This window comes from Lineus longissimus, chromosome 14 (assembly GCF_910592395.1).
Source record: "Lineus longissimus chromosome 14, tnLinLong1.2, whole genome shotgun sequence".
In the NCBI taxonomy this organism is placed as follows: domain Eukaryota; kingdom Metazoa; phylum Nemertea; class Pilidiophora; order Heteronemertea; family Lineidae; genus Lineus; species Lineus longissimus.
This window is the reverse complement of record NC_088321.1, coordinates 12,629,993-12,657,121: the sequence shown is the minus strand read 5'-3', so window position 1 is coordinate 12,657,121 and position 27,129 is coordinate 12,629,993. Positions and strand designations below refer to the sequence as shown.

At 40.3% G+C, this 27,129-nt stretch overlaps 2 protein-coding genes across 3 annotated transcripts; one reads left to right on the top strand and one right to left on the bottom strand.

Annotated features, from left to right (window-relative positions):
- The first annotated feature begins 2,739 nt into the window (after positions 1–2,739).
- Positions 2,740–9,749, top strand: LOC135498558 (procathepsin L-like). Its single transcript, XM_064788837.1, has 9 exons — positions 2,740–2,807; positions 4,526–4,674; positions 5,332–5,437; positions 5,841–6,002; positions 6,825–6,948; positions 7,150–7,250; positions 7,791–7,954; positions 8,646–8,756; positions 9,325–9,749. The coding sequence occupies exons 2-9, from the start codon at positions 4,526–4,528 to the stop codon at positions 9,422–9,424; spliced, it is 1,017 nt and encodes a 338-aa protein (XP_064644907.1). The 5' UTR covers positions 2,740–2,807; the 3' UTR covers positions 9,425–9,749.
- Positions 9,750–20,562: 10,813 nt separating this feature from the next.
- On the bottom strand, positions 20,563–26,711 carry LOC135499001 (universal stress protein YxiE-like). 2 transcript variants are annotated; one of them, XM_064789593.1, is made up of 6 exons: positions 26,626–26,711; positions 25,520–25,669; positions 25,239–25,360; positions 24,605–24,706; positions 23,748–23,860; positions 20,563–21,775 (listed from the first exon to the last, which is right to left on the bottom strand). In XM_064789593.1, exons 3-6 carry the CDS (start codon positions 25,357–25,359, stop codon positions 21,518–21,520), a joined length of 594 nt encoding a protein of 197 aa, XP_064645663.1. In that variant the 5' UTR covers position 25,360; positions 25,520–25,669; positions 26,626–26,711; the 3' UTR covers positions 20,563–21,517. The 2 variants fall into 2 exon arrangements, with proteins under 2 accessions (XP_064645663.1, XP_064645664.1); XM_064789594.1 differs by having other exon boundaries at positions 26,632–26,707.
- Positions 26,712–27,129: the final 418 nt, after the last annotated feature.

Here is a 27,129-nt window from a genome sequence, read left to right as displayed (position 1 = left end):
AGTAATTCATTTGAAGTAATTATTATTATTATAGTTCTTTATTCGTACTAACAAGTACAATCAAAAGGTGCAAGTGCAGATACAAAGTGATGTGCTACAACAAAAGAGAACAGAACAAGACAAAATTGTCTTTACACCTTGATATTTACCCTACCCCACACACAGATCAGCCAAGATAAACTCAATCTCTTCCTTCTCCAGAATTTCAAAGTTCCTTTCTTCCTTCATAATGACCAAGTCACTTATAACACCCGCATTGTGTTTTTGAAACAACTTATATCTGTCATGTACAGGTCCAATTTTGAGTCCCCGAAAGATGTTGGTGCAGCTGGTGTAGGTGGTATATCAGTATGAAAACGTTTGTTAGTTATGTCAAAGATATCACTTCTTGCTCTAATTCAACCCCGGAGTCGGAGTGGGGCTGGATGAAGAGCGCACAACCCTTTTAATTGCATTATTTTGCCATCCTAAAGGAGTAAAAGATTCAGGAGAAGGCCCTGGGCCTGGATGTTTAAAACAAATGAGGGGTTCAGGCGCAAAACCCAGTAAGTCCACAATACCCCTATTGTTTTAAAACAAGAATTTTTGTTTGGGAGTAGGTTCATTGGCCTACTGGTTTACTCTCATTGTAATCAAATAGTTATTGGGTGGTAAACAAAAGGCCAGAATTTGGGGAGTGGGGCTGGATGAAGAGTGCACAACCTTCTTAAAGGCCATATATCAAGGTTTGAAAACATGCTTGATACTCATGAAATATGTTGAGGGTTAAAAAAACAAGATCCCAGACATTAAAAAAATTCTAATAATAAAGTCATTATTTAGTTATTTCAATTTTCAATTTTAAACTATTTGAATTTCCCACCACACACAACTTTAGATTAGTTCCACATGTGGCCGCTAAGGATTTTTTGATGACGTAGATCAGGTCAGTCAGAATAAAGCAAGATGGCTTCCGCATACAGTTCAGAGAGTGAGAGCAGTGAATTTGAGGATGTTTTGGTCGATACAGAAGGATATTTAAACGTTGAGCCGTGCATGTTCGAGCCATTAATATCACTAGATCATAATGAGAGTGATCATTCGGACGAAAGTGATTAGAATTTGTGGTTAATCAATTTGCATGGAAGACCTGCCGATATAGCAAAGAAGACATTGATAGACGGTTGCAGATGCATAACATGTATGATTTTTGAACAGACTAATGTTGCACAATATTGTTTCGCCTCGTCAGTGTTGTATCGCCAGTTATGTCATGACGCTGAACTACTATTGAAAAGTGACGGTATTATGCACAATCATATTGACGTGACGATATAATGCCGTGCAACGTTAGATAGGCCTAGATGTCAGATGACAATAATCTGTCGTTGACAGTGGCTGTCACTGACACTGACCTGTGTCGCTGTCACCTTGCTATGGCTGGAACACAAGAAGACACTACGCGGTATCACAGGCCCCAATAGGGCCTACACATTATGTATAACAACCGACCTCAGCAGCCTCGGGCATTAAATGCAATTGACATGGTTGGAACAGCTGTTTTTAACAAGTGGCATTTAATATTCAGTTGGATGCAGATATCCGGCTTCATGTGATAATCCGTATCGATAAAGTGATCACTGCAAAGTTTGGCCGTAGGCCCAGGCTTCCAACACTCCAAACGTTTGCACTTCCGAATCCACAGCTTCCTCCTCTCTCGTTCAACTGGCTTTGGAAATTCATGAAAATGGGTCCCATCCGTCATTCGATTGTTCTTTGTGCTATCCTTGACACAATTCGGAGCCACACAATACACCATAGTGAATGAAACACATTACTTCCAGGTGTGCATAATTAATTAAGGCCCTCCTGCTTTTATGATTGCATGACATGTACAGATAACCTGATCTACATCACAGTTTTTGCTGAACCCGCCGCCTGGCTCTAACAAGCCAGTTGCTAGCCTGATTAGGTAATTAAGTTGTCAAACACATAATTGGCTATATCTTCAAAATGGATGGAGCTAATTGCATTTGGTTTTCTGTATTGTATAAAGTGTTAGGTACACTTTTGAAATCGTCTTACAGCAGAAAATGGCAAAAAACCTTGATATATGGCCTTTAATTGCATTATTTTGCCATCCTAAAGGAGTAAAAGATTCAGGAGAAGGCCCTGGGCCTGGATGTTTAAAACAAATGAGGGGTTCAGGCGCAAAACCCAGTAAGTCCACAATACCCCTATTGTTTTAAAACACGAATTTTTGTTTGGGAGTAGGTTCATTGGCCTACTGGTTTACTCTCATTGTAATCAAATAGTTATTGGGTGGTAAACAAAAGGCCAGAATTTGGGGAGTGGGGCTGGATGAAGAGTGCACAACCTTCTTAATTGCATTATTTTGCCATCCTAAAGGAGTAAAATATTCAGGAGAAGGCCCTGGGCCTGAATGTTCAAAACAAGTGTTCTCACTAACGCTGGCGTTAACTTAATTTGCCGTTGTCTCTTTCTGTTAAGCCCATAGACTTAACGCCAAGTTAACCATGTTAAGTTAACACCAGCGTTAGGGGCAAAACCTGTTTTGAACCGAGCCGTGGTTGCTGTTCAGCTTCTCTGTAATTTTCTTCCCGGATACAAAGTTGAAACAAAAGTTTACTCATCAAAATGTGCGGTTTGATTGGATAACAGCGGGGATCATAGGATCAGCACAGATGTCCCGTGTTAGGGATTAACGTTATATCTGCACATGACCGTCATGGGTTTCGGTGATAATCTGATATATATACAGATAGAATGAGTGTCACCGTCACATTCAAGTCACAGAACGCCCAAAGGTAAGCAACCATTTTGTCCACTTTATTTCCCGTGCTATTTCAGCGTCATCAATATACGCTAATCTCAAGCAATTGTGGGAGGAGTACATTATGTGTACATCTCTATAATGACGTATGGCTGTATCACGGATACGACTTTAAGTCAAGCCTGTTATCGTCTACATTTAGCAACATTCTCTTTGCAAACAACGGCAACTTTTGTGTTTCGTCTTGTTTGCCTCAAAGGTTTAGCAAAGGTTTGGTGATGCGGACGTGTTTCCGAACACCAACAAACAGCAGCAAACTTGTTTGAAAATATTTAGACATGTTCATTTTTAAAACCATGGTTCCTGAAGTCTGGCGAAGACGGCTAATCATAGAAGAGCTTATGATCATGTGATTCACTGGCTGGACCGAATGGACAATCATTTACTTAGCAATGTTAGCCTGTTTCAGAGTGTCGATGTCCAACCCAAACTGAAGCACAATCTGTGTGTGGTGGTTTGCAAACAAATGTTCATAGCAGTTTACTAGTGTATACCAGACTTAAACCAGTAACTGAGTTAGGCGCAACAGTACCAATATGGGCGATTATAATTGACGATGGACTATCAGAATGGCGATCATGTTCCAAATTATCAAGCTGCACGAGGTGGTTATAATCTTTAAAGAATATTCAATATAATGAAATGAAATGAAAATACTGAATCGAAGGACTCTCTTTCTTGTCCTGAATGGAGAGCCGAACTCTCTGGCTGTGTTGTAAAGTCTCCAGCTCGCCAAACAGGGTAGATTTTTTACGTGCTTGGCAAGCCCGGCTGGCCGAACAGGGTGGCTTTTTAGTGCTGTTTGGCAAGCGGCTCTCCAAACAGGACAAAAAAGATGCCTGTTCGGCGAGCGGCTTGCCAAATAGACCCGGCCTTTATTATATCGGCCGCCCAAGCGATAGGGATGGCAAGACACAAACAGCATGGTAAAAAGGTCATAATTAAAGCAGGCCCATGGATTAGGCCGAGAAGTAAATGCAAAACGCGTTGAGGCGGCTCCACGGTATACCTTTTATAGTGCACTATTATAAAATAACTTAATTTAAATTTTTTATTTTCACTTCAAATATTAGTTTAAAATGATAAGACTATGTGAGAGATAATCAGACTTTGGCACTTGTCCCATGATTGCTGTAAGCTGTCTTGATAGACAGAACTAAAATATAGGTCACGCCGCCCGGGACATGGTCGGGGAATCGCTGCTTGGACATATAACAATCTTAACGTTTAATACACATCAGTGTTTTATGAAAAACCATTGCAGCCAATGGCGGACTTTGATACTATCATGTGATCGCCTTGGACTATTAATAGATTAAAATGCATTGCTTGAAACCAGGAGAGTTAATCCTGAAATCCTTATCAAATTTAACTTTATCAAACTTGACTTATTGTAGTGACCCAGATTTTGATCTCGCGTGCTAGCCCAGTTAGCTTTATGTAACAGCCACCTAGGAGAGGTGGGAGTGTGGCCTAACAACCCTCCATCCAAAGGATGCCCACAGCACAGTTAAATTTCTTCAATGGATGGAAAACTTTTCAATGCATTGTAACAGATTCAAAGAAAATACGGCACCTAAGCTTACATGAAAAATCTATATTCATTATCATTATTTACAATTGATTGGTTTTGTCGTGTGAAGGCGGTTAATTGTTGTACTGATAAATAAGACTTGTTTTATTACTTTAAAGATGAACGGACTCCTCCTCCTCCTCGCTGCAACCGTAGCGGTTGCCATGGCAGCCCCAGCCAGGCTCGCCAGCCCCGAACTCGATGAGTTCTGGACCAACTTTAAAATCCAGCACAAGAAACAGTACGAAGAAAGTGAAGAAACTGTCAGGTAAGAGTCGTTATAAATGAGGTGTTCAAAAACATAAAATCCACATGATTCTTGTTTGGATTCAGACGCCTTTGTCATTCAAATTCATGATGACTTCCCTCATACACATATCCTCCAAACCGTACTCTCCAGAACGAAAAAAAGAGGGACAGCAACTCTGAAGCGACTTTAACACATAATATCATTAGTGCCATCATATCACGAAACCAACAGTCGTGAAGGATCGTACACAAGAGAAATTAAAAGATCATGATTTCAGAAATAATCTTGAATTTCGGAGTCAGGGCGTGACATTTTTCTTCACAAATCTGCATGAAAGTTCTGATACAGAATTTGCGAACTGTTCGAATATCTCCATTGTTACACTAAATCAGGGTAATGATCACCCTGGACCGTCTTTTGACCAATCACACCGATATGTGTACCTCCTGGCCCTAATGATACAACAATTGTGCGACGACAACCGGGTAATATTTTTCCCGCATGACATATCTGACCATTGTTTTTAAAGTCGCGAAGTTTTAAATTCGCGAATTAAAAAAATGCTAGCAATTAAAGCTACTAAGATTTCCAAAATCCGACTTGTAGGCCAGTTTTTTCATTTGCTTCACAAAGTGTGCGTCATCTCATAATTCTTGATTGTGCATTTTGTTGCAGGCGAGTGATCTGGGAGAACAATCTGAAGTACATCCAGACCCACAACCTGGAGGCGGACTCTGGCATGCACACCTACTGGTTAGGCGTCAACCAGTACGCTGATTGGGTAGGTTCATGATGGGAACATAACGTTAGTTTGCCCCTTAACTCGCTGTTAAAGCAGTTCAAGCCTAGTCTATCGTCGGTCTTTATTCAAAAAGGGGCAACAAACGAAAGAACGTGCATAAGTTCTAAGATAATCCCCCTCACCGATATTGATATCTCCTTATTTCTTATTTCTTATTTGCTAATTTATTTTGGTTTAAATTTGCCATATTTTCTTTAAAGTGTTCGGGAGCATGTCCAAGTACACGCCACAGAGCCCTATATGTTCTCATATCCACCAGCCGAATTTCTGTCTCAAATTAAACACGAATGTGTGGTTCATTTGTATGAAGCATTATCAAGAATTACTGAAGACTGGTCTTAAAGGTTTCATTAAATTTTACCATATTTCCCACTTATTGCAGACAAGTGAGGAATTTGTTGGCTTCATGAACGGTTACGTCATGAGGAACAGGTCAAGCTCAGAAGAGAGGCGACCCATCTTCATGAAGCCAAGTCACGTGACTGACCTCCCGGCCAAGGTTGACTGGAGGGATGACGGATACGTCACAGAGATCAAGAATCAGGTACGTTGATCATGCCATCAGAGACAATATTGCCCGATATCCTACCCTCACCATTGGTAACGGTTGCCTAGTGACCCAGATTGGCTGGCTTTTGTGACGCAACATTTGATGCCAAGGATGACCTTCAGCGTACATCAGTACTCTTCTCGTTGGTCTCTTTCGTTTAAGATGGAAGCAAATGGCAGCTTGTCCTCTCATTGGGAGATTGAATATAGCTGTCTGTATTGACTGCCATTCTAACCATACACTGGTATGAGGCTTTTTCCGACTTAAAAACGGTTTATCGAACTCTTTCCTGATTCATCCGACAAAAGTCCGACATCATCTGACTTTTCCCTGAAAGGTCGGATTTCTAGAAAAACTGTGGTTGTCTTGGCCCCCGGAAACCACTCATGTGATATTTCTGCCAAAAAACACACTCGTGCGGTTTTCTTATTGGCTAAAACTTGAAATCCGAATGTAATTAAAACTCCTTCAAAATAAAAGGAATGCCAATTTCGAGGATGGGAGTCTTTTTCCTAAAAAAACCCAAAAAGAACTGACCCTCATGGTTAAAATTAGCATTCACTTCCTTTTGAAGGAATCTTAATTGCTTTGAGATTATAAGTTCTTGCCAAAATGGTTGTGCCTATGGTCAATATTTAGTAAGCAAGTTTCAGTTTGTTGGCATCATTTCTAGCACTAACACAGACATTATATTTAACATTCAACAGTCGCAAAAATGCGCAATTTAAAAGACATGTCTTATTCTAGTTTAGGTTTTAAGTACAGTCATATCGGCAAAATACATCCACCTCTATGACCGTGACTCTAAATTTTCAGGGACAATGCGGCTCATGCTGGTCTTTCTCTGCCACCGGCTCAATGGAAGGACAGAACTTTAAGAAAACAAAGACCCTCGTCTCCCTCTCAGAACAGAACCTCATGGACTGCTCAAAGAAAGAAGGTAGGACGTAGGGCGTGGTAGCAGTTATAGTCCATTCGTAAATGATATGTCCGCATCATTTTAAAATTAGGCACCAGAGAGCAAACCACTGTTCTGATATCTTTGAAGTTTGTTTTTTATTGATCTTGGGTTCAAAGCCATACAGATTCAGCAGCATCTCTCCGTGGACGAATCGTAACATAACTTGTGTTCGTGTTGCAGGAAACAAAGGCTGCCAGGGAGGTCTTATGGACAATGCCTTTCAATACGTCATCAAGAACAATGGTATTGATACCGAGGCATCTTATCCCTACACAGCTAAGGTAATTAGGTCAAGATGGAAGTTTCCTGAGTATCAGTATCCATGCAATGTATATGCGTGGCAAATTTGACATCCACTTTTTTTCACAATCTCAAAAACCATTTGAGGTATTTCATTTCACCAAAGACCTCAAGTCTGCGGGGTGCAAATTTTTGTTGGCCGAAAAGCCGTGGAAGATTTTCAGAAGCGCAAACACTTTTATCTCTAAGAGTGTGAGAAGCACCTCTTTCATTATTGGTGCGTTGGAGTCACCTTTTCTTTTTGTGATGCAAATATTTTGGGAAATTATTCATTTTTCTCAGCAGATGCACTTGATTATGAACTATGTTTATACTTTAGATATCTTGTTAAAATATTTCATCTAAATCAATGGGATAATAGTTTTATATCGTGAAATGACTTTTTCGGTAAGGTCAAAAAATCACCTTGATCAATTTTATATCAACATGCTATGTTGCATCGAAGCATACTCTGTTGAAAAGGACGCAGCCATTCCTAGCCGCATGTCCGTATAATGACATAATGAAATAACTAATTTCAGAATGGCAGGAAATGCAAATACTCATCTGACAACCTGGGAGCCACCATCTCTAGCTTCACTGACATCACAGAAGGTAGCGAGTCTGACCTGCAGTCCGCTGTGGCCACCATTGGCCCCATCTCTGTGGCTATTGATGCCTCACACTCAAGTTTCCAGCTCTACAAGTAAGCCAAAAAACCATGTACTTTCATTTGGAGGAGGCTTTGTCCGACCTATTAACGGTTTCTCCAATTTTTTCCTGCATGATTTATCCGACAAAATTCCGACATTGTTCGACTTTTTCCTGAAGATCGGATTAAAAAAACCAGTGAAAAATACCAGGGCTTCCCAAGATGGGGCAATGAAGATCAAAGGCCTATGTTGAATGCGGTTAATGAGATGTGAGCGAAACATTCAGATTGACCCTAAGTGTGAATACTAATTAGGTCACCTCATTAACCCCATTCAACACCGGCCTTTGATCTTTAATGCCCTATTTCGGGAAGCACTATAATTTTTCGTTTTCTAGAAATCCGACCTTTCAGGGAAATGTCGGACGATGTCGGACTTTTTTCGGATAAATCAGGAAAAAGTTAGCGAAACCGTTCAGAAGTCGGAAAAGGCCCACTACTAGTGTTTACTGTTGTTGATAACATAATTTTTTAAAAGGATGGGCGATTTAATTGAATATTCTCACCAAAAGCGGGTGAAAACAACACACAACTGATACCAATCCTATACTTTTGTGCTCATGAGTTGTCGTAATTTTCCAAATCGTGTTTTATTTTATGTCGCCCCATAAAGATAGAATGCTGTAGTTGTAGACACATTGGACGTGTTCCGTCATAGCCGTGACCTTTGCCTTTTTCTTTACAGGACTGGAGTCTACAATGAGAGGAGGTGCAGCTCCACCCGTCTGGATCACGGTGTCCTAGCGGTCGGTTATGGAACCTATGAGGGCAAAGACTACTGGCTCGTCAAGAACAGGTAATATTGACAGGAGGTTTTTTTTGTCAAGAAATGAAAATCTTTTTTATTATTAAAGAAGAGGCGATTCTTAATAATCGTATACTTTTTATAACAATTTGACAGTCCGAGGTGGATCGAATGAGCAGGCAGGCAAACACGACAGTTGCCTCACCTCTGTTCTTCACATCCCATTCGATATAATTTAATTTGCATTTAAAAGCAAGTGATTGCGAAAATGTAACATGATATTAGATACCTGTGGATGACTGCAGACGAGATCGTAATGCAGCGTCTGCTTTTTTCGATTAATGTTTATTTTTCCTTATTTAGAAATAAAGTTTTTTGGCTTACACTACTATGCACCCCGTAGAGTTTTTTTAAACCATTTGTTTTTTTGCCAGTTCACGTAATAAGCCTCTACACGAGGTGCATATTTGCGTTCGCTGAAAAACCATAAATGTTTTTTTAGAAGGTCAAAAATCTTGATTACTGAGAGTGTAGCTAGTCTAACATGGCCTGCACCGCCTTCAATTCAATTCCTGTACATGTATTATAGGTGCCTTCAATACTCATCGTCTTCTTTCAGTTGGGGCAAGTCCTGGGGTATGGACGGATACGTCATGATGTCAAGAAATGTCAGGAACCAATGCGGTATTGCCACGTCAGCTAGCTATCCCGTCGTCTAGAAAACAAGCTTGCTTATTTTGTTCTGTCTTGGACAATTGAAGAATCATTATGACTTTGGCCAACTAAAATAACATCTTATAAGATCAGGCGAAGTGTGTATATTTCATTTGTAAATTTGTAATTCTGGATATTATACGTACTTAACGTCACAAGCTTTACTCTACACATGTCTAGGGGAAGTATGTGTACACAAAATCAGTGGATTGTACATCAGGCTAGAGCATTGTAAGTGCTCTTAATATTTTTCTATTCAACACGTTCAATACATCTGGCAACGTGTATGGTGCAAAAAGTGTATTTATAGACTTCACTCAAAGGCTATACCGGCTTGTGGTATTCGACTCGATGACTCGACGACGCGATGACTCGATGACGCGATCATGTTGGAATTTTTTTAAAGAATATCACTGCTTGGACTGTAATTTATACATAGAATCATAAGTGGAGGAAAATAAAAAAGAACCGATCATTACCAACCCCTTTCCAGCTGTTTTCACCGTATCTAATCCGACCATTTTTCGTTTCCTACAAGTTCGCATTTTTGATAAAACCATGCGCCATGTTGCTATGCAAGCCACTGGTATCTCACCGTCAATACAGCTAAATACACCTAAATATAGCTGGTTCAGATCAACCTCCTACCCAGGTTCTTTACGAGCAGAAATTCCAATGTTAAAATGACACGCGAGTTCCTGGAGACAAGGTTGGCTCTGGATATCCGTTCAGCACGGCAATATTAAATGTCCTATACACCTTTCCAGAAATGGGGCGCTGAGTGTCCGAAATAGTGATGTCATAAGGGGAAACTAGGCCTATGGTGGAGGGACAAAGGAGATAGTCATGGTTGACCAACACACTTGAATGCCTTTAATGACGGACAAGGGGGAAAAGTTAGTTCCAATGCAAGCCACCAATTTCGGGAAGCATGTATAGGGGCTGATGTATTGGGGGGGGGGGGGGGGCAGATGTCAAGGGACGGAAGAGGGACTGAGTGACTGAGTCTAAAAAACTGCACATATGCGAAATTCCGATTGTTGACAGACTACCACATGACATCTGACATTGGCCACTAGAAGCTTGTTTGTCAATTAAATCTCCGGTCATTTTTGCATGCTATGAAACTTCCGCGAGTCCTTTAAATATCAAAATCAATCGCGGGGACCAATCTTCAGTGGCCATGGCTGGGAGGGGGGGGGGGGCACATCCTTCCACATACCGTAGCTGGGTATGGGAAGGCCGAGCTAAAACCTCTGCTGTTGCAGCGGTAGCCCGGAGACCAGGATCATGGGATTCCGTATTTTAGCAAAATCCATAGCAACGATCGCGTCATCGAGCCATCGCGTCGTCGAGTCATCGAGTCGAATACCACAAGCCGGCTATACCTGCCTTTTTGTATTTCGACAGAACACTCTGCATTTTGCTTATACTGTGTAATTGTGATATTTGGAGAAGTGACCACCTTGGTACTTGGATATAAAAGCCTTGTTACAATGACCGGTGCATATAGATGGAATCGGTTTCTGAATAAATGATAAAGATGTGAAATAATAGTTAGTCTTATTTAGTTGAGTAAGATCTCTTCTTTCTGTGAATTCTGCCCCTTTTGCCAACTGTCATCATCTGTCCCAAAAAACGTTGCTTTTGGTGGCTGGATTTAGTGAACTTGATTTTATCACTGATGTCACTCGAGTTGGTTATATACGTTGGAACAGGATCTATATAATATATAAGCAGTTCTTCAGCTATGCTAAAAGTTTCCTGAAAACATTTCCATCTAGCAAGCTAGAACGTTCTCAAAGCGGTGCGATCAAATTTAAGCCATAGGTATGCATCTTATTGTGTTGCGAGTAATATTCAATGTAATAAATGTCTTGGCTGTAGTCGATAGGTATACTGTTTCTCTGAGCTCCGGGCAAACATGATTATTACGAGAGTGTATACCTGCTCGCTGAAAGGAAGCAACACAGTTGAATATTACGAGAATCTTCCCTTCAAGTAACTAGACTTTAATGTTGTGTGACTTGGTGTTCCACGACTTCTCGTTAAAAGATCTCTGCTGGTGAACTTCTGCCCGAAGTTCAGAGCTTACAAGTATTCCGACCAATCCAGCCAAGCCAAGTACGAGTTATCAAGTCTTTTTTCACCACCGAAACACTGATTTAGGAGATTATGAGGAGATAACAAATAGCGTCTGTGGACAAGGTTCGTGTGACGTGTCAAAAATACTGATGTTTGTGTAAAAAATACACATATTTTGAAGACGTAAGGTTTATATTGAGTCTGCAGCATCAGATGTCACTGAAAAATGTGGGAAACTGTAAGAAGAACACTCATTGGATAAGCATGCAATACGAAACCTATACGACCTTTATCAAAACTAGTAAAAGTAACTAGATTTTGCGTCAAAGTCATCAGACTTTTGTCTACGCAATTTATAATTGAGTGAATACAAACCGTCAACAGTCGAAGCAATTGTGCTGCGCCGTGGCTCATTGGGACAACATCACGGCGTACGCCAATAATGGCCCTTCGAATAGTTGGCCAATATGGCATACGTACCCCGACTTCTTTAAGTCCTGAAGCTTTTCTTCAGAATAGATACAGAACAGAATAGAATATATATTGAATATCATTTCTTGCATCAAGTAACACCAGTAGGACACTTTTTCCGATTTCTTAACGGTTTTTCTAACCTTTCTCTTACTTTCTCCTGATTTATCGGACAAAAGTCCGACATTGTCTGACTTTTCTCTGTAAGGTCAGATTTCTAGTAATGCTGTGAAAATTCTAGGGCTTCCCACAATAGGGCATTAAAGAACAAAGACAACATAGGCCTTTGATCAACATAGGCACATTCAACATAGGCCTTTGATCTTTATTGCCCTGATTCGGGAAGCCCTGGTAATTTCACAGGTTTTTAGGAATCCGACCTTTCAGAGAAAAGTCGGACTTTTGTCCGATAAATCAGGAGAAAGTAAGAGAAACCGTTAAGAAGTCGGAAAAAGTCTCCTACTAGTGGCTATTATAGCTGCATATAGTCTCTGTTTTCATATCAGTTAATAACCCCTTGTGTTTGCATCCGTTGTCTGCCGTCGGATCATTACCATATTGTTAATTTTGGCTAGCAATGCCGTTTGATATTGGTCAGAGCTACCTGAAATTGAGATAAAGGAAAAAGAATAAATGCTTCACAGAGCATGGCGGTTATTTCGCGCGAAGCTAGAGCGTGTAACAATTAGTTATTTGGGTTATTTTGCTCCTTACCTCGTTCTTAAAAGAATTCAGGCCTTGCCCAATACGCTGTCTGTTGTATTTCAACAAAGCCCGCTCGCACCTAGGCCTAAATTCCCTTTGTTCTACATCTTGGAAATGGTCATCAGGGCAAATCTTGATAGTATCGACCCCCACGAAAAGTCTTTCAGGGTGATCGACAGGCCTAAACCGGGAAGTGCAAAGAAAAAAAGTAATAATAGGTATCAAAATCAGAAAGTAACGTGTTTGGAATTATAGGAGTCATCACTCATTGAAGGTTGGTGTTTTTCATCTCACCGACGGAGACAACAGTTCCGCAATAACTTTATGCATTCAACATTGATTATAATCATAGCATTAGTCTGGTTTGTATTTTTTTGGGACACGGATCGAGACTTTAACCTGAATCATTTGTATGCCACTCAAATTGAAAACAAATATCTAACTCTCATGGTGTTATTTTCATGCACGGGTGTCAGGTGAATGCGCCAGTTCAGTTTGTATCTTTTTGGAACACGGATCGAGACTTTAACCTGAATCATTTTTATGCCACTCAAATTGAAAACAAATATGTAACTCTCATGGTGTTATTTTCATGCACGGATGTCAGGTTAATGCGCCAGTTCGGTGTCGTTATTTCAATTATAGTATCTTATTCACATTGCCTGAAAGCCAATCCCTAGTCATTATAACAGGCACCTTGTCTTTTTCAACTGCAGTCGACATATTATACCGCCGTATACGTAACGTGGTTGCCAACAGTATATCCGTTTGGATCTGACTCTTTTGAAATTCCCAGTAACAAGAAGTTAAATTCCCTGTATTTGGATGGCTGGCGAGGAGTTTTACACCACTGCTGAGTGGAGTTGGCCAACTACTGCCAGCAGCCTGGATCCTACGGTGCTCACCCTTCGTGTTATCTATACGATTTTCAGCGAATACACATGGGTGGCCGTGGCGTTTCTGGCGCTTTTTGGCAACATGATGTCCGTCTTGATCACGCTACAAAAGGACAACAGGCGGATTTCTACATGTAACTACATGACAGCACTTGCCCTCGTTGACACCAGCGTCACCATAGCGAATGGATGGGCTAAAGTTTGGATCTTCTGGGCACCTGAAGCCCCGTCTGAATTAACACTGCAGTGAGTTGTTGCATAAGGCAATACTTTCACTAATCGAGGCAGTGAGAACCGGAGTCTACTTAGTGACAATTTGGTCAAAAATAGAGTTCAGTGGATCTAGCAACCTCTGACACTGAATACTCATAAATGGCCGCACTCCACTTTCCTTTTGTATGAAAAACTGGAGGTGGGGGCCCACACCCGATCCATTTTCCTCAACACTTGAATGTTACGCATGCCACTCTGGTTCTCTCATAACCGCCTCATTTGTTTTCTCCAACTTTTATTGATCCGATCCAGCTTTTATTGATCCGATCCAGCGTTTATTGATCCGATCCAGACGTCTGTCTGCATGGTCAGCAGATTTCACCATTAAATTACTTGTCATGCACAGGTCATTCTTCAAAGGAAGCTAGGGCCAAAAGCAAGGGCATGCTAAGGGATTTTTACCCCTTTTCCACCTAGCTAGTGTGAATGTTAGATTGCCTGTTAAAAACTACTCCTAATTATAATTAGTAGCAGTTCTTCATAGGAAATTTACTGGGTACCGAGTACTAAAGGATTGTAAGCGAATTTATAGCCAGTGAGACCTTGTCCTTTCCAAATGATCGTGCATTTATAATATATTGTTATTTCGCAATGCTATCACATACTTACAGTCGACACTTAATATCACTGTTCTTTTTGGGCCACCGCTGCACGTGCGAAAACTACCAGGCCAATTTGAATGCATTTTTGTACAGTGACATAGCGTGTAGAGTGTATGTTGTGGTTAGTATCCTATATTTCCAGGGGACTGTGGTATATGTCTTATGCCTCGGCAATCCTCTCTGGTTTGTTCTTGGCGTCGATGACAGTGGATCGATTAATTGTGGTCAGATTCCCGATGAGTGCTCTCAGGCTATGTACAACACGCCGGGCCACTATCACGATTCTCATCATGTTAACGGTCATATCCGGACTCAATATCTACATGTTCTTCACATTTAGAATCATCCCGAGTGTGACGGGTAAGGTTTTACAAAAGGACTAGTGTTATTTCACTTAACCTAGCATTGGTAAATTTGTCAAGATCAAGGTTTCAAGATCAAGATCATGTTTTCTTCATTTAAATTGAGAAATAAGTGCCCTACACGACACTAACAAACCGACAGAAATGCTGCTAGCTCCTTGATAATACTCTTATTGCCCCGCAGACTAGCGATATCTTCCGACTACAGCCCTCGGTACGTCACTGTTGTAGACGGCAAAAATTGCTCGACAGCGGCAGGTTATAAAATCGCAGCAAGAGTAATAATGCGCATTGTCGGCCTCAAATTGAGACAAAAATATATATTTTCTGACATGTTGCTAGAAACAAAGTCAAATTTTAATTATGTCGTCTTAAAACACTAATGTGATGGTCTTAATCTCTGGTAAGGGAAATGCCAAAACATTTAGGACAAATAAAGCAGAAAATGGGAGGAAAAAAGACTAGGAACGCTATCAATTTTGTTCAGTCCTGGGGATTTTTTCATCTCATACCCTGGTTGGAATATTTGGTATCAGGAGCTGAGAAGTAGGTGAAACGAAAAAGGCACCTAACAGAAAAACGAACAAAAACGCCTAAAATATGGCCCACAATACTTTAAGTGTTGTGCAATTAAATGTCAAACTTCGATGTTTGATTTTTCATTGCAGCAATGTAAATACACCTTACCTTTGCAATGAATTTTTTATAATTTAGAAATAAGTCAGGAAGCCTAATTAATCCAAATTAATTATCAATTCATAACACCTTCGTCTATTTTAATCACCTAACTTTCAAATTTAACTATATTCAAACTTATAAGCTGAAAAGATTAGCATTTTAGTTAAATTGGCCTGGTTCAGGATTGTTTAATTATTTCTAGACTATAAAAAGACATGCATCGCAAAGGTCAGGTGTTTTAACAATGTTGAAGTAATCAATCAAACGCCAAAGTTTGACACTTAACTGCACAACACTAAATATATTGTGGGCCATATTTTAGCCTTTTTGTTTTTCTGTAAGGTGCCTTTTTCGTTCCACCTACTTCTCTGTTCATGATACCCAATATTCCGCTTCTTATAACAACCAGGCCCCGAGATCAGATAATCCCCAGGCCTTCAAGCAATCTGAGAAAACCTGCATGCAATTAGTCGCAACCCGCCCAAACCCGCCCTCTTGGATGCGGGTGCAATACCCGCCAGATTTGCTGCCACCAATGAGCAGAACAATAAGACTTACTGTTTAGTTATTGTAGTGACGGGCTGTTTTACTGATGCAAACACAGTAACACAGTGGGAATGTATGTTCATCATTTCAGGTACGAGTATTATAGCTATGTCTGTCCCACACGCCCCTGAAATGGAAGCACTGGGAAATGCATTTCAATTAGTTGTAGGTACCATCATACCTTTCTGTATAATCGTAGTCTGTAACCTGTGGATAATCATCGTCTTGCGCAACGCATCTGAGGAAAGGGGTAAGATGGGGGTGCGCGAGGAGGGCAAGAGAAAACAGGAGAAGGAGCAGACGCATTTAACCCGGATGTTGATCCTGGTGAGTGTCGCCTACGTGTTGACCTCGATACCGTACAGGCTATATGATGTCGTGATGAGTATACAACAAATCAGTGATTACTACCAGCAGAGGATCGAAGAGGAATACTGGAGTTTACGATATTATTGCCAGCACTTTGTCCTGCTGCAGATTTGGGAGTTTAACTATGGCATTAATTTTTATCTTTATTGTATCGGAGGTGGAAAGAAATATAGGAATGATGTTAAGCAACGCTTGAGACATTTGTTATGTTTCAGCAAGTCAAAATGAGAAAATTCATCAGCAGATCGTGTTTGAATATATTGGGTTTGCATTATCATAGTGTACTAGCGGTCCTACCTTAACTTGTGAACCACTTCTTCGAGTCTTCTTCCTTAGGTCTTGGTCTTTTCTTGGTGGAGGTGTCTCCTATCCTTTTTAGTGTATCTCTCTAATATCAGAATCAGCTGGGCACAGAGTTGGAAATCTAGCTAGTATTGTAAAGCATGTGTGTCATACAGGCAGCAGTGTTGAGTGTAAAACTAATATCTTACATGCCTGGAGAGTGAACCAAGTTTCCAGCCCAAATTATGTAACTGCAAGGCCTAGGTTATGTAATTACTATAACTAACTCAATGGGGCTCATAAGAGGAGAACCCTTAAAGGGGCACCAGAAAGGTGCCACTCCTACAATAGAATAATTTGGCGGACACAACAGGCCTACATAGTTCGTTAAAAGTATTTTTTTAACTTTGTAAATGAATTTGAAACAACAGTTTCAGTTCATTTAGATCGAGGAGTGATTACAAATGGAATATTTTGAATTTCTTTAGAACAAAAGAGATAAGATACACGCAGTGTGTGAAACATTTTCTTAAAGGAATTGCATTATCCAACGTTCTTTTGGTCTTCTCCGACACGTAGAACAGTTAGTTGGACAAAATATAAGAATTCTAACAGGAATAGATAAAACCAGTGTTAACAATGCTGCCAAATGATAATATCATGCAGGAGGTAAAGTTTTCGCCATTTTTTAATCTCTCGAGTTCGTGAGGATTTGTTGTATCTCTATAACCACCCGATATAGTTCGAAGATACGCGTCGATAGAACATTATTTTTTAGGCTGCCTCCCTTGAAATTGTTGGCTGTTTAGGTCTATTTTCGGGTAGTTCCGCTTACATTAATATAAATAATGCTACGTATTACAAACCACTTTGGAAGAACTTCATGGGAACAAGTCAGATGAGGAAATTGCTCAGATGCAGGCGGAAAAAGCGTAAGCCTCCTTAATGACCAATTTTGAACCACTTCTCACTATTACCGACGGAAATTGCATCTACGACAGCTTGGGAAAGTGGGTGCTATTCTGAACCTGGAACCATTATATGGACACAAAAACGCTGTCATATCATTAAATGGGGCCTTGGATGTCAATGTTGTCGTTAACATTTCTACAAAAGATAGATTGGAATCGGCTGAGCTTTAGTTTTTGTTTCAGTCAGCAACTTGTTACAACTATTCCGGAGTCGTCTTTGAGAGAATTCAGTACACACAGTCACTGATCAGTCCAACAAACGGCGAAGTTATACTCGGAATAATTAAGCTGACAAAATGAAGGTACGTTGATGGTAATTTCAATTTTAATAAAACATTTTTAGCAATTAGACAACAGTCATTTGTAGCAAGCTTTTTCTGACTACTCAACAGTAGTTCTCTAACTTTTCCTGATTTATCCGACAAAAGTCGGACATTGTCAGGACTTTTCCCTGAATGGTCGGATTTCCCAAAAACCTGTGAAAAATACTAGGGCTTTTCAAAGGGCATTAAAAATTAAAGGCCTATGTTGAATGGGGTTTATGAGTTGTGAACACTCAGAGTGACCTAATTAAGTGAGCTAAGTAGTATTCATGTTGAGAATACTGAATTATTAATTAATTTTTGATATTGGTTGTATCAAGTATGGATTAAATCTACACGTGGTTGTATGTAATGTTTAACGTTTTCTTGGACTAATACAAGGTAGACTTGGCTAATAAACATCTTGAGCAAATAAACTGATATAATTCGCGAATAGAAAGAAAGGAATCAAAGCGTCAGAAATGGACTTTCAAGCACACTTAGGTGTAAAAGTACTCATTTACAAATGATCATTACGGCCCTTTAGTGTTACATGCAGTTTATTAGGGGTAACTACTTGAGTAGCATTTGAAATAAAAAGCTCCGAGAAACACGTGACGAGTTATAGTTGCCATTATGAGAGCACAACCTGCCGAAGAATACATTTCAGATTTGAAATTGGCATCGCATGTGTGGTGGACAAGCAATTTTGGTTTTTTGGGGTCAATTTTGCAATTTTCTTTAAGATTGAGTGTGAACTAAATTAAACGACTTGATCACCAGGCTTGAATCTTGGTATGGGATCCGGAAGTCATGCGTATACTTGAGTAATACGAATCCAGAAATGGTTGAACCATAGTTGAGAATGTGATGCTGTAGCAGTTTGTTCGAGATGAAGACAGTAGTGAACTGTTTTTTCGGCCGTACAAAGCTTCCTCTCCCGATATGTGCTTTCGCAGCTTGCTCATAACCGCAGCCCACAGGCAAGCTGCAGTTCCCAAAGTTTGCTTTGATCATTTTCCAACAAGGACAGCTGATTTGGATATTGCTGTGTGCCTAATATTATTCTAAATGTCGAGAATTCCCTGTAGGAACAATACAGTTGCACAGAGATTGCCTCAAAACACATGAAGACCTGCAAGTTGGTTTTAAACTAAATCCGGGCATTTTGGGGACAATATACCCATTTGGGCATGATCCCAAAAGTGTAAACACACATATTCTGGATGTCAGCATTCACTTGTCATTTCACTAGACACTGCTAGCCATCACCAGCAACGAATACATGACTCTTGTCCCAACATTTGCTATGTCACTGCCGAACATGGACTACAAGATTGTATCTGATTCTTTAATAGGGTGATTGTTTAATGGAACAATGTGAATTCCACCTTATTAGAGAGTTTGGAGTTCAACCTTTAGTGGTGATTGGCTAATTGTAAGTCATATTGACGTGAGGCCTGAACTCACCTCGCGCGCACTGTTGCTATTTAAATTGAGTGGTGAAAGACAGGAAGAAAGCCTGAATTATGATGATGGTTTTGTCCAAGTTTATTTTTTGTATATGTTTAATCTAATGTTTTTGTTTTCGAGTCGATTTTGACGAAAGACGATGGCTCATAAAAACCGCCCTGCAATGTAAAATATTGCTTGTATGTAAGCCGTAATCGCAGCGATAGTCTCACTGTGTGGCCCTGAAACATTTACCCATATCATATGCATTCTAGAGGTTCATATCTTGCCTGGAAGAGCTCGTGGTCGTGGTATGTTTGGCGACAATATCGAGGAATTATAACTTAACGTACTAAAATTCGGGGGCAAAAATAAGCACTTTTCCTCGATATCTGCTAATGAGATGCTATTCAACACGATAGTAGTCATTGGTAATCTAATATCCTACACGTTTCTCTTTTTTTCTCACAGGTTCAATGCGTAATCTTGATTGCCGGTTTCCTATTGGCTGCGGCTATTATGACGTCAGCAGGTGGTCGCGAAGATTGCGAGACCAATCAATGTAAGGGTAAACTCCCCCAATGTTTAAAGGCGTCTTGTCCCAAAGGTGAACCGACCGAGGGGTGCAAGGCCTCATGTAAGAAGTGGATAGAAACCTGTAAAAAATACTGCAAGGAGAACTACCCAGCAAAGAAATAGAGACAATGCGAAAATGATATAAGAACACCGCGACCTGACTTTCTTCTAACTCAGCGTTTATGTGCGGGGCGTCATAGATCATAGATCATAGATCATAGATCATAGATCATAGATCATAGATCATAGATCATAGATCATAGATCATAGATCACAGATCATAGATCACAGATCATAGATCATAGATCACAGATGAGCACAATACTTTCTGTGCGCTTAGATATACAACTTTAAAAGACGGGCTGTTTTCTTTTCTGAATAACCCGATGTAACATCAAAGGTTGAATATAAATTAATTTACCAAATATTGTCAGTCGATCTATGGTATATTTTTGATCAACCAAAATCCTAGAAACAATAACAAAAGAGGATGATACAACACAAACTACTATGAAGTTTACAATTATCAATCGATTGTGTCATTCAGGGTTAGATAATAAATCTTTCTGATCAATTACGTATTGTCTTTTCTGTTCAATAAAACAACACACGCAGTAGAAAAGCGAGTGGATCGCAGAACTTTCATGATGCCTCATAAAATGACCTTCCATTTCAATTCGGTTGATATCACGCGACATGGTAAACCATCATATCAGAACCCCTATTTCGAAAACCTACGCCGTTTGCTAAACATTTTAGATTTGTAATGAAATTTGGTCATGAATATTTCTATGATGAAACGCTAGGCGTGCATTTTCGTGGCGCGAAATGTTTTTCGATTATGACCCGCTTTTAAGAATAATGAAAAACACGTTTTTCGACTATAAGGCTATGGGCCAAGTCATGAAAATATAAGTAAAAGCAAAGTTTATTTATTATAGCGTCACCCCTAATGAAAGGGCCAGCCAGCTTTTGGTTTATGAAATGTTGCTAGAAAGTCAGTTTAGAAGGCAATGGGAACAGTTGTTTTTGGGTAACATTGTGGTGCTGATTTCAAAAATGAGCTTTTCCTTCGTGTAAAATTGCACCTACCGTATAAATGGGTACCCTCAAAATGCGTTACGATTCCGAAGTAGGGGTCAAAAAGTTGATTTCATCGAATCATGTCGTCAGCATGGATATCAAAATGAAGGTCTATGAGACTACATGTACTTTAATATGGCATATAGTTTCTGGCAGTTGATGCGTTGATGACCGGAGCCAACACTAGTGCCTATCTTTTGCCAATAACTGGCTTAAAATCGGTCGAATCAACTCAGCCAAATATGCATTCGACAGAAAAAATGAATCCCGAAAAAATCTAGAACAGTTTCAAATCGCAATTTTTCCTAAATGATATTTACTATGCGAGAATCATGTCATTTTCCTTTACATCGTTTTTTGTTCATCTACATTTTCTTCTATAACATGAATATAAACTGAGGTATAAGTAAAATATGATACGTTTTACTCTCGACTGGTGTATAACCTAATGTCCGTGTTTCTTGTGATGATGTTTATCGTGGCGTTTGTGGCGCATCTCCTTCGGCAAGTGACAAACAGTGATCGGGCATTCCACGTGGTGGAGCACGTAGTTGCTGACGCTCCCAAGCACGGTCTGCCTCAAAGTACCGTGGCCCCTGGTGCCAATAACGATAAGGTCAACGTGGTGCTCCTCCGCCGACTTTACTATACCCTCCCCTGGCTTGTTGCCGCAGTGACTTTCAAACTCGAACGCGTGGCGAACCTAGAAAAGCAATAAATACTTCTTTAATCCGCTCACATGTAGTTCCTCTTTTTAAAATTGAATCATGTTGGTGGCTTGTTTTTTGGACTACCGATTTTAAATGACCATGACATATTCAATCAAGCAGTTTTAGCGTGTTTCCTGTAAAAGCTAGGGCTTTGGAGTAAAGAAAAAGTTTGTAGCATTTTCATGAGCTATGATGGGTGTATCGCGATGGCATTTGCCGAAGATTTTTCCTGTCTCCGCAGAATAACAAATGAGTAAACGTTGCAAAATCGGTCTCAACTGGCATTTATGGCAAATCAGCTCTGGAGAAACTTTCAGCAATAAGAAATTATTTCCGATGTCCACCCTGCTGTGTTTTTATCTACTCCTGGTGACCTTAATAGCTGATGTAAGACTGCTGTATTATTGGTGATCTAACGTAATATACTTTTGGTCTGGGAGTGAGAGACCTTGCTACCGGCTGTTCCGGTGTAGAAGTTTAAAATGTCCTAGGATAAAATGTCCGGGAACAAAGGATTCTACTATGCGCTGAGCTATTGACGGTCATTGCCTCTATAGAACCATATGCCATAATCTGTCAGAATACAATAGGCCCGGACACTTTTTCTAGGGGGGACACTTTTTACTTTTACACCGGCACTGTCAAGATGATATTTTCTACCTGAACATACAGGCCACATGCTGACAACTTGTAGAATGAGCCAGGAATTATTTCATTTCAGAATAAGAGCAAATGTGTAGGATCAGATAGAGGAGGTAATAGTTCTCAGCTCTTTGGCGCAGATTTGCGGTGATGGAACCGCAAATTTTCTGTTTGTTCCGTACTAATATCGATGCAAATGACCAACATACCTGGGACTTGGAAGATTTGTGCGTTATGATATGCAAGGATCCGGTTAATACTTGTCCATAATCTAAGGTTAAGCCTTCACTGACCTTTAGGCCGCTGTACAGATCTACTCGATATCTTCAATCTAAATTTGGGACCCAACACAATTTCCAGGTTAGGGATGAAGCCAGATTTGCAAATTAGGTCATTTCCTTTCTTTATTGGAGACGTGTGATGAATTTTAGATGGTGTCTGGAAAAGTTTACCATTGGATATTTTTTAATGTAGTTTTGGCACATTACATGACAAAATAGTAACCTGAATATTCGTCAAAATCCATCACGAAATAGGCAGCTCAGAGGAGAAAGTGTCAAAGTCATGAATGCACTACGTCAATGTCCAAGAATACATATGAAAACATTGTTACTCAATGGAAAAGTTCCCTTGGGTACAAACAATTAATTTAAGAAATATCTAACTTCAAAGAAATCGGGCTAATAGTTTTTGCGCAGCAGCCCAATGGTACAGTGACATTTACTTTTGAAAAAGATTATAAGTGAATATTGATAAAGAATAGGTTACTCTACGTTTTACGCATTTTATCTGAGGCCGAACATTGAATCCATAGCCACATACATATACCTCGTAACAGCTTATACATAACCATTTATTAGTCCCCATTTTACTATAAATCTTCTGGCTTGTGGTGCAATATGGGAATAAAGCTAAATGTATGACACAGTTTTACTTATGAGGCATACGGTGGCAAGGATGGGTCTAAAGAAAAAGAGTGTGAAGCGGGGGGGGGGGGGAAGGTAAACATTGATTCCGACGCACTTTTGAGAAGGTCCTCTTACTTACGAGGCAGGTATAAGTCAAAAGAAAAAGGAGGCGCCAAAAGAATAGAAAAACTGGTTCCCCTGCATTTTTGAGTCGGTCCTTTCACCTCTGAGGCAGGGATGGGTCAATAGGACGGGGGAGGGGGGCGTCAAAAGAAACTTAAAAATTGGTTCCAATACATTTTCAAAGGAGGTCCTTTCACTTTTGATCGAGGCAGGGATGGGTAAAAAAGAAAAGGGAGGCGTAAAAAGAAAGTTGAAAACTGGTTCCAATGCATTTTTTGAGACTGCTGTTTACTTCTTTATGTGTGTGTGCCAGGGTTGCCTTGACCTCTTCGCGTAATTTCATCACAGCCTCAGTTTCCTTATTGAACATTTCTTGCCATTGGCGACTATTGAGTGAGCTGACCTCTGTGAATGAAAAATGTATCGATCAATCAGATTTTTAACGACCTTTTATCCAGCAATTTTGCAAATTTTAAAGAAACGCACTGTAAATCAATATCCAGTTACGCTTAGTGAAGTTTACCTTAGATAGTCTCAGTCTCAGTGGTTTCCAGAATTTTAAAGTTGCTTGCCTCTAGACATCTTCTCTATCATGCAAGAAGTGTATGTTTGAACATTATCGAACTGATCAACTATTCCCGACTGATCAAACCAAGCCTAGACCTCAAGTCCACTGTCACCAACGAAACCCTGATTCAGGAGATTTCTGGGGAGATACATGTAGAGCCTCTGTTGACCAGGTCCGCGTAACGAGAGATTTTTACAGTCAAGAAGACACCGTATCGAGGATGCCTTTTTCCTCCCGATTATTGAGAATCAGCATCAGGACGCGGAAGAGTGTAACCGCGACAGGCTTTATTGAGTGAAAACACCGATGTCTGTTCTCTTGTACAATGTAGTTCTTCTCAAAAGCTATACAAAACAAATGCCATACACAATTTTCAGAGATTTCAGTCAAACAGACTTTTCACAGTGAGAGTATTCCCCTAAATATGTATAAGAGCGTCGGGCGGAATTCGCTCTTTGTAACACGCACACTTGATGCATTTGCAGGTAGACAACGGTGTTATGAAACCGTCTCCTGCAAATTGGGCAGATTTTATATAAATTGCCCGCAAAATCTAACTGCATGAACTGCCCATCACTTACGTGCTACACCGGCTGCTCCTATCCCATATGTCACCTGAGGTGGTTCAAACGTGTGGTGGAATATGACAAAATGGTTCGACTGGTGGAGATGGTTTAAGTAATCTGAAAAGTGATAACAAGACCCGATTGAAGTAGGAACGCCTATACAAAGTGAAGCGGTACTTTCTCTTAATCAATGTTTAATACAACCACGGTGTCAAAAACAGCGGGAAATGCACGTGAGTGTATACAATGACTATTATACTTGTACAATCTTTTACCTATGGGGATTTTTATTTGTTTGAAAATATCAAACATTTTCACTGCAGAAGTGCAATGACCAAATGTGGCATGTTGAAGAAATAGCTGCATGAGATACATATACCTCTGGCGGAAGTAGGGCTTTCATGTGTCCAATGGTAAGTTACCACTTTTGTAAGGTTCTTGCATAAGGAATGACGCAACCACAATACAGATTTGCGTCAGGAATTTACGGAGGCGCACCTCGACTTTGAATGAGGCTTGAAGAGGTGCACCTCCGCATCTCACAATTATTGGAAGAGCTCCGAACCCAAAAAACTGAAGATCCTGCGGCCAGGTGCGTCGTAACAAGGCTGGTGGTGATTGTAAATTTAGTCATAATTCTGCCCCTTACATTTTAAGGCATACACCGAATGGTCGCTTGCGTCCACAGCAACAAGCACCACGTGATCACCAGCGGAGATTACCATTTCTGTTTCGGCCATATCGGATTCCAGAGACTGCGGATCTTGCATTCTACAAATCAAAACGTTCAATTCATTAATCAAGAACGACCGATTATTATATATATATGTATAGGCCAGCCGTAGAGACCAGTTTCAAGTTTTATTCCAAGTTTTACAAATAAAGAATTAGATTATAATGTATCATCTAAATTTGTCTGGCATCACTCACTTTGGATTCAATGGGTCTTCAGTTGAAAATTAACTTTCTATTCTGCTAAGCTCGGATGCACCCGCTGGAAATCGCGGGAATTAGTTGTTCGTGAGGTTCCCAGAAAGCCGCTGCAGCACGAAATTCTAATCTCTTTCCGGTCGGAATGACCTTCAAAGGCAAAATACTAGTATACAATACATTGTTTATGTCCTTGCCAACCAATTCAATCATACAGTGCGGTCACGGATGCATGCTTTCCCAAAACCAACACTAATATGACCAAAATCCCGGCGGATACACAGTCTCTTCATCGCTATGCAATAGCTCTCAATAGCATTCCGCGAAGATGACGTCACTGCAGCTGCTGCACCCTATTTCCCCATCGCTGAATTACAGGCAATGTCGGACAAACATGCAGTTTCGTAATGGATTCAGGCTTTCTAACTAGGGCAGTTAGATTCAATCTGGCACATGTCCGAGTGTCGGAAATACTACATACATGTAATTGTTCTGAATATTTCTCTCTCTGATTCTATGGTATCATTCATGCTAAAAACAATGCAGGGTCAAAGATAATTGACTTTGAAATAAGCTCAAATGCGTAGAAATAAGTGTCGATGTCCGACTGTCACGTGACTAAAACGTCATCAATATCTTATGCAAATGACCTTGTGAGCTATAAATAGTCTTCGCGGAATGCTATACACACGGTAGCAATAACCTCGAACAATATGTTTTATACTGTACATGCACAGTCTTTCAAATACAAGACTCGTATTGCTTGGGCGGGGGGGGGGGGGGGGGGGGTGACTAGGACACAGAAAGCACTTTTCATTACTATCACGGTAGAGAATGCAACTACAGTAGAACCTCTCTATTATAAAGTACACCCTTGGGACTGACAAGGAGTGTCCTTAATAGAGAGGTGTCCTGATGATAGAGGTAAAATTGAATGGAAACGACCCATTTGGGAGTATGTTTCTTTCGTGATTGATCAGTAGCGTCAATGGAAACAGTGGCTTGAATAAAAGGCCTAACATTACCCAATTACGGGCCTAGAAATGTGCACTATGTAAAATTCTGGCTGGACGTTGGGAGCGAGAAACTCGAGTATACAAACTTACCCTTACCAAATTAATTGCTATGCAATTACAGTGGGTTTGCCCTAAAGTTGTGACCAAAATGAAAGAAAACAAGCGTTAGAGCAGACCTAGATAGATAGTGACACAATGATCTTTGACCTAAAACCTATTGTCTCTGTCAATGCATGGCAGTCTTGTATCGAGCTATACGTACACCGTTCAGGCCTAGTACAAGTATTGATTAAATGTTATCTACGTGTTTCATCGTAATGCTTCTGATGTTACGGGAAGTTACGTTGCAGCGAAAGCGAATCGTACATGACGTTCGTCAGGCCCCCTCTCCACCTATGTGATTGTCGGCTACATAAATCATCCCAGCTTTTTAAAGAATCTCGAGTAGTAAGAATTGAGCGTGATGGTGGGAAGGAAATTTACGTCTCATATAAGTGCTCGACAAAGCCTAGCATTCAAGTCTTGCGCCATTGCGATGCGGGCTCATGCCCTTGAATATACAGACATGAAGATTTGTCACAGGGGAGAAAGTAA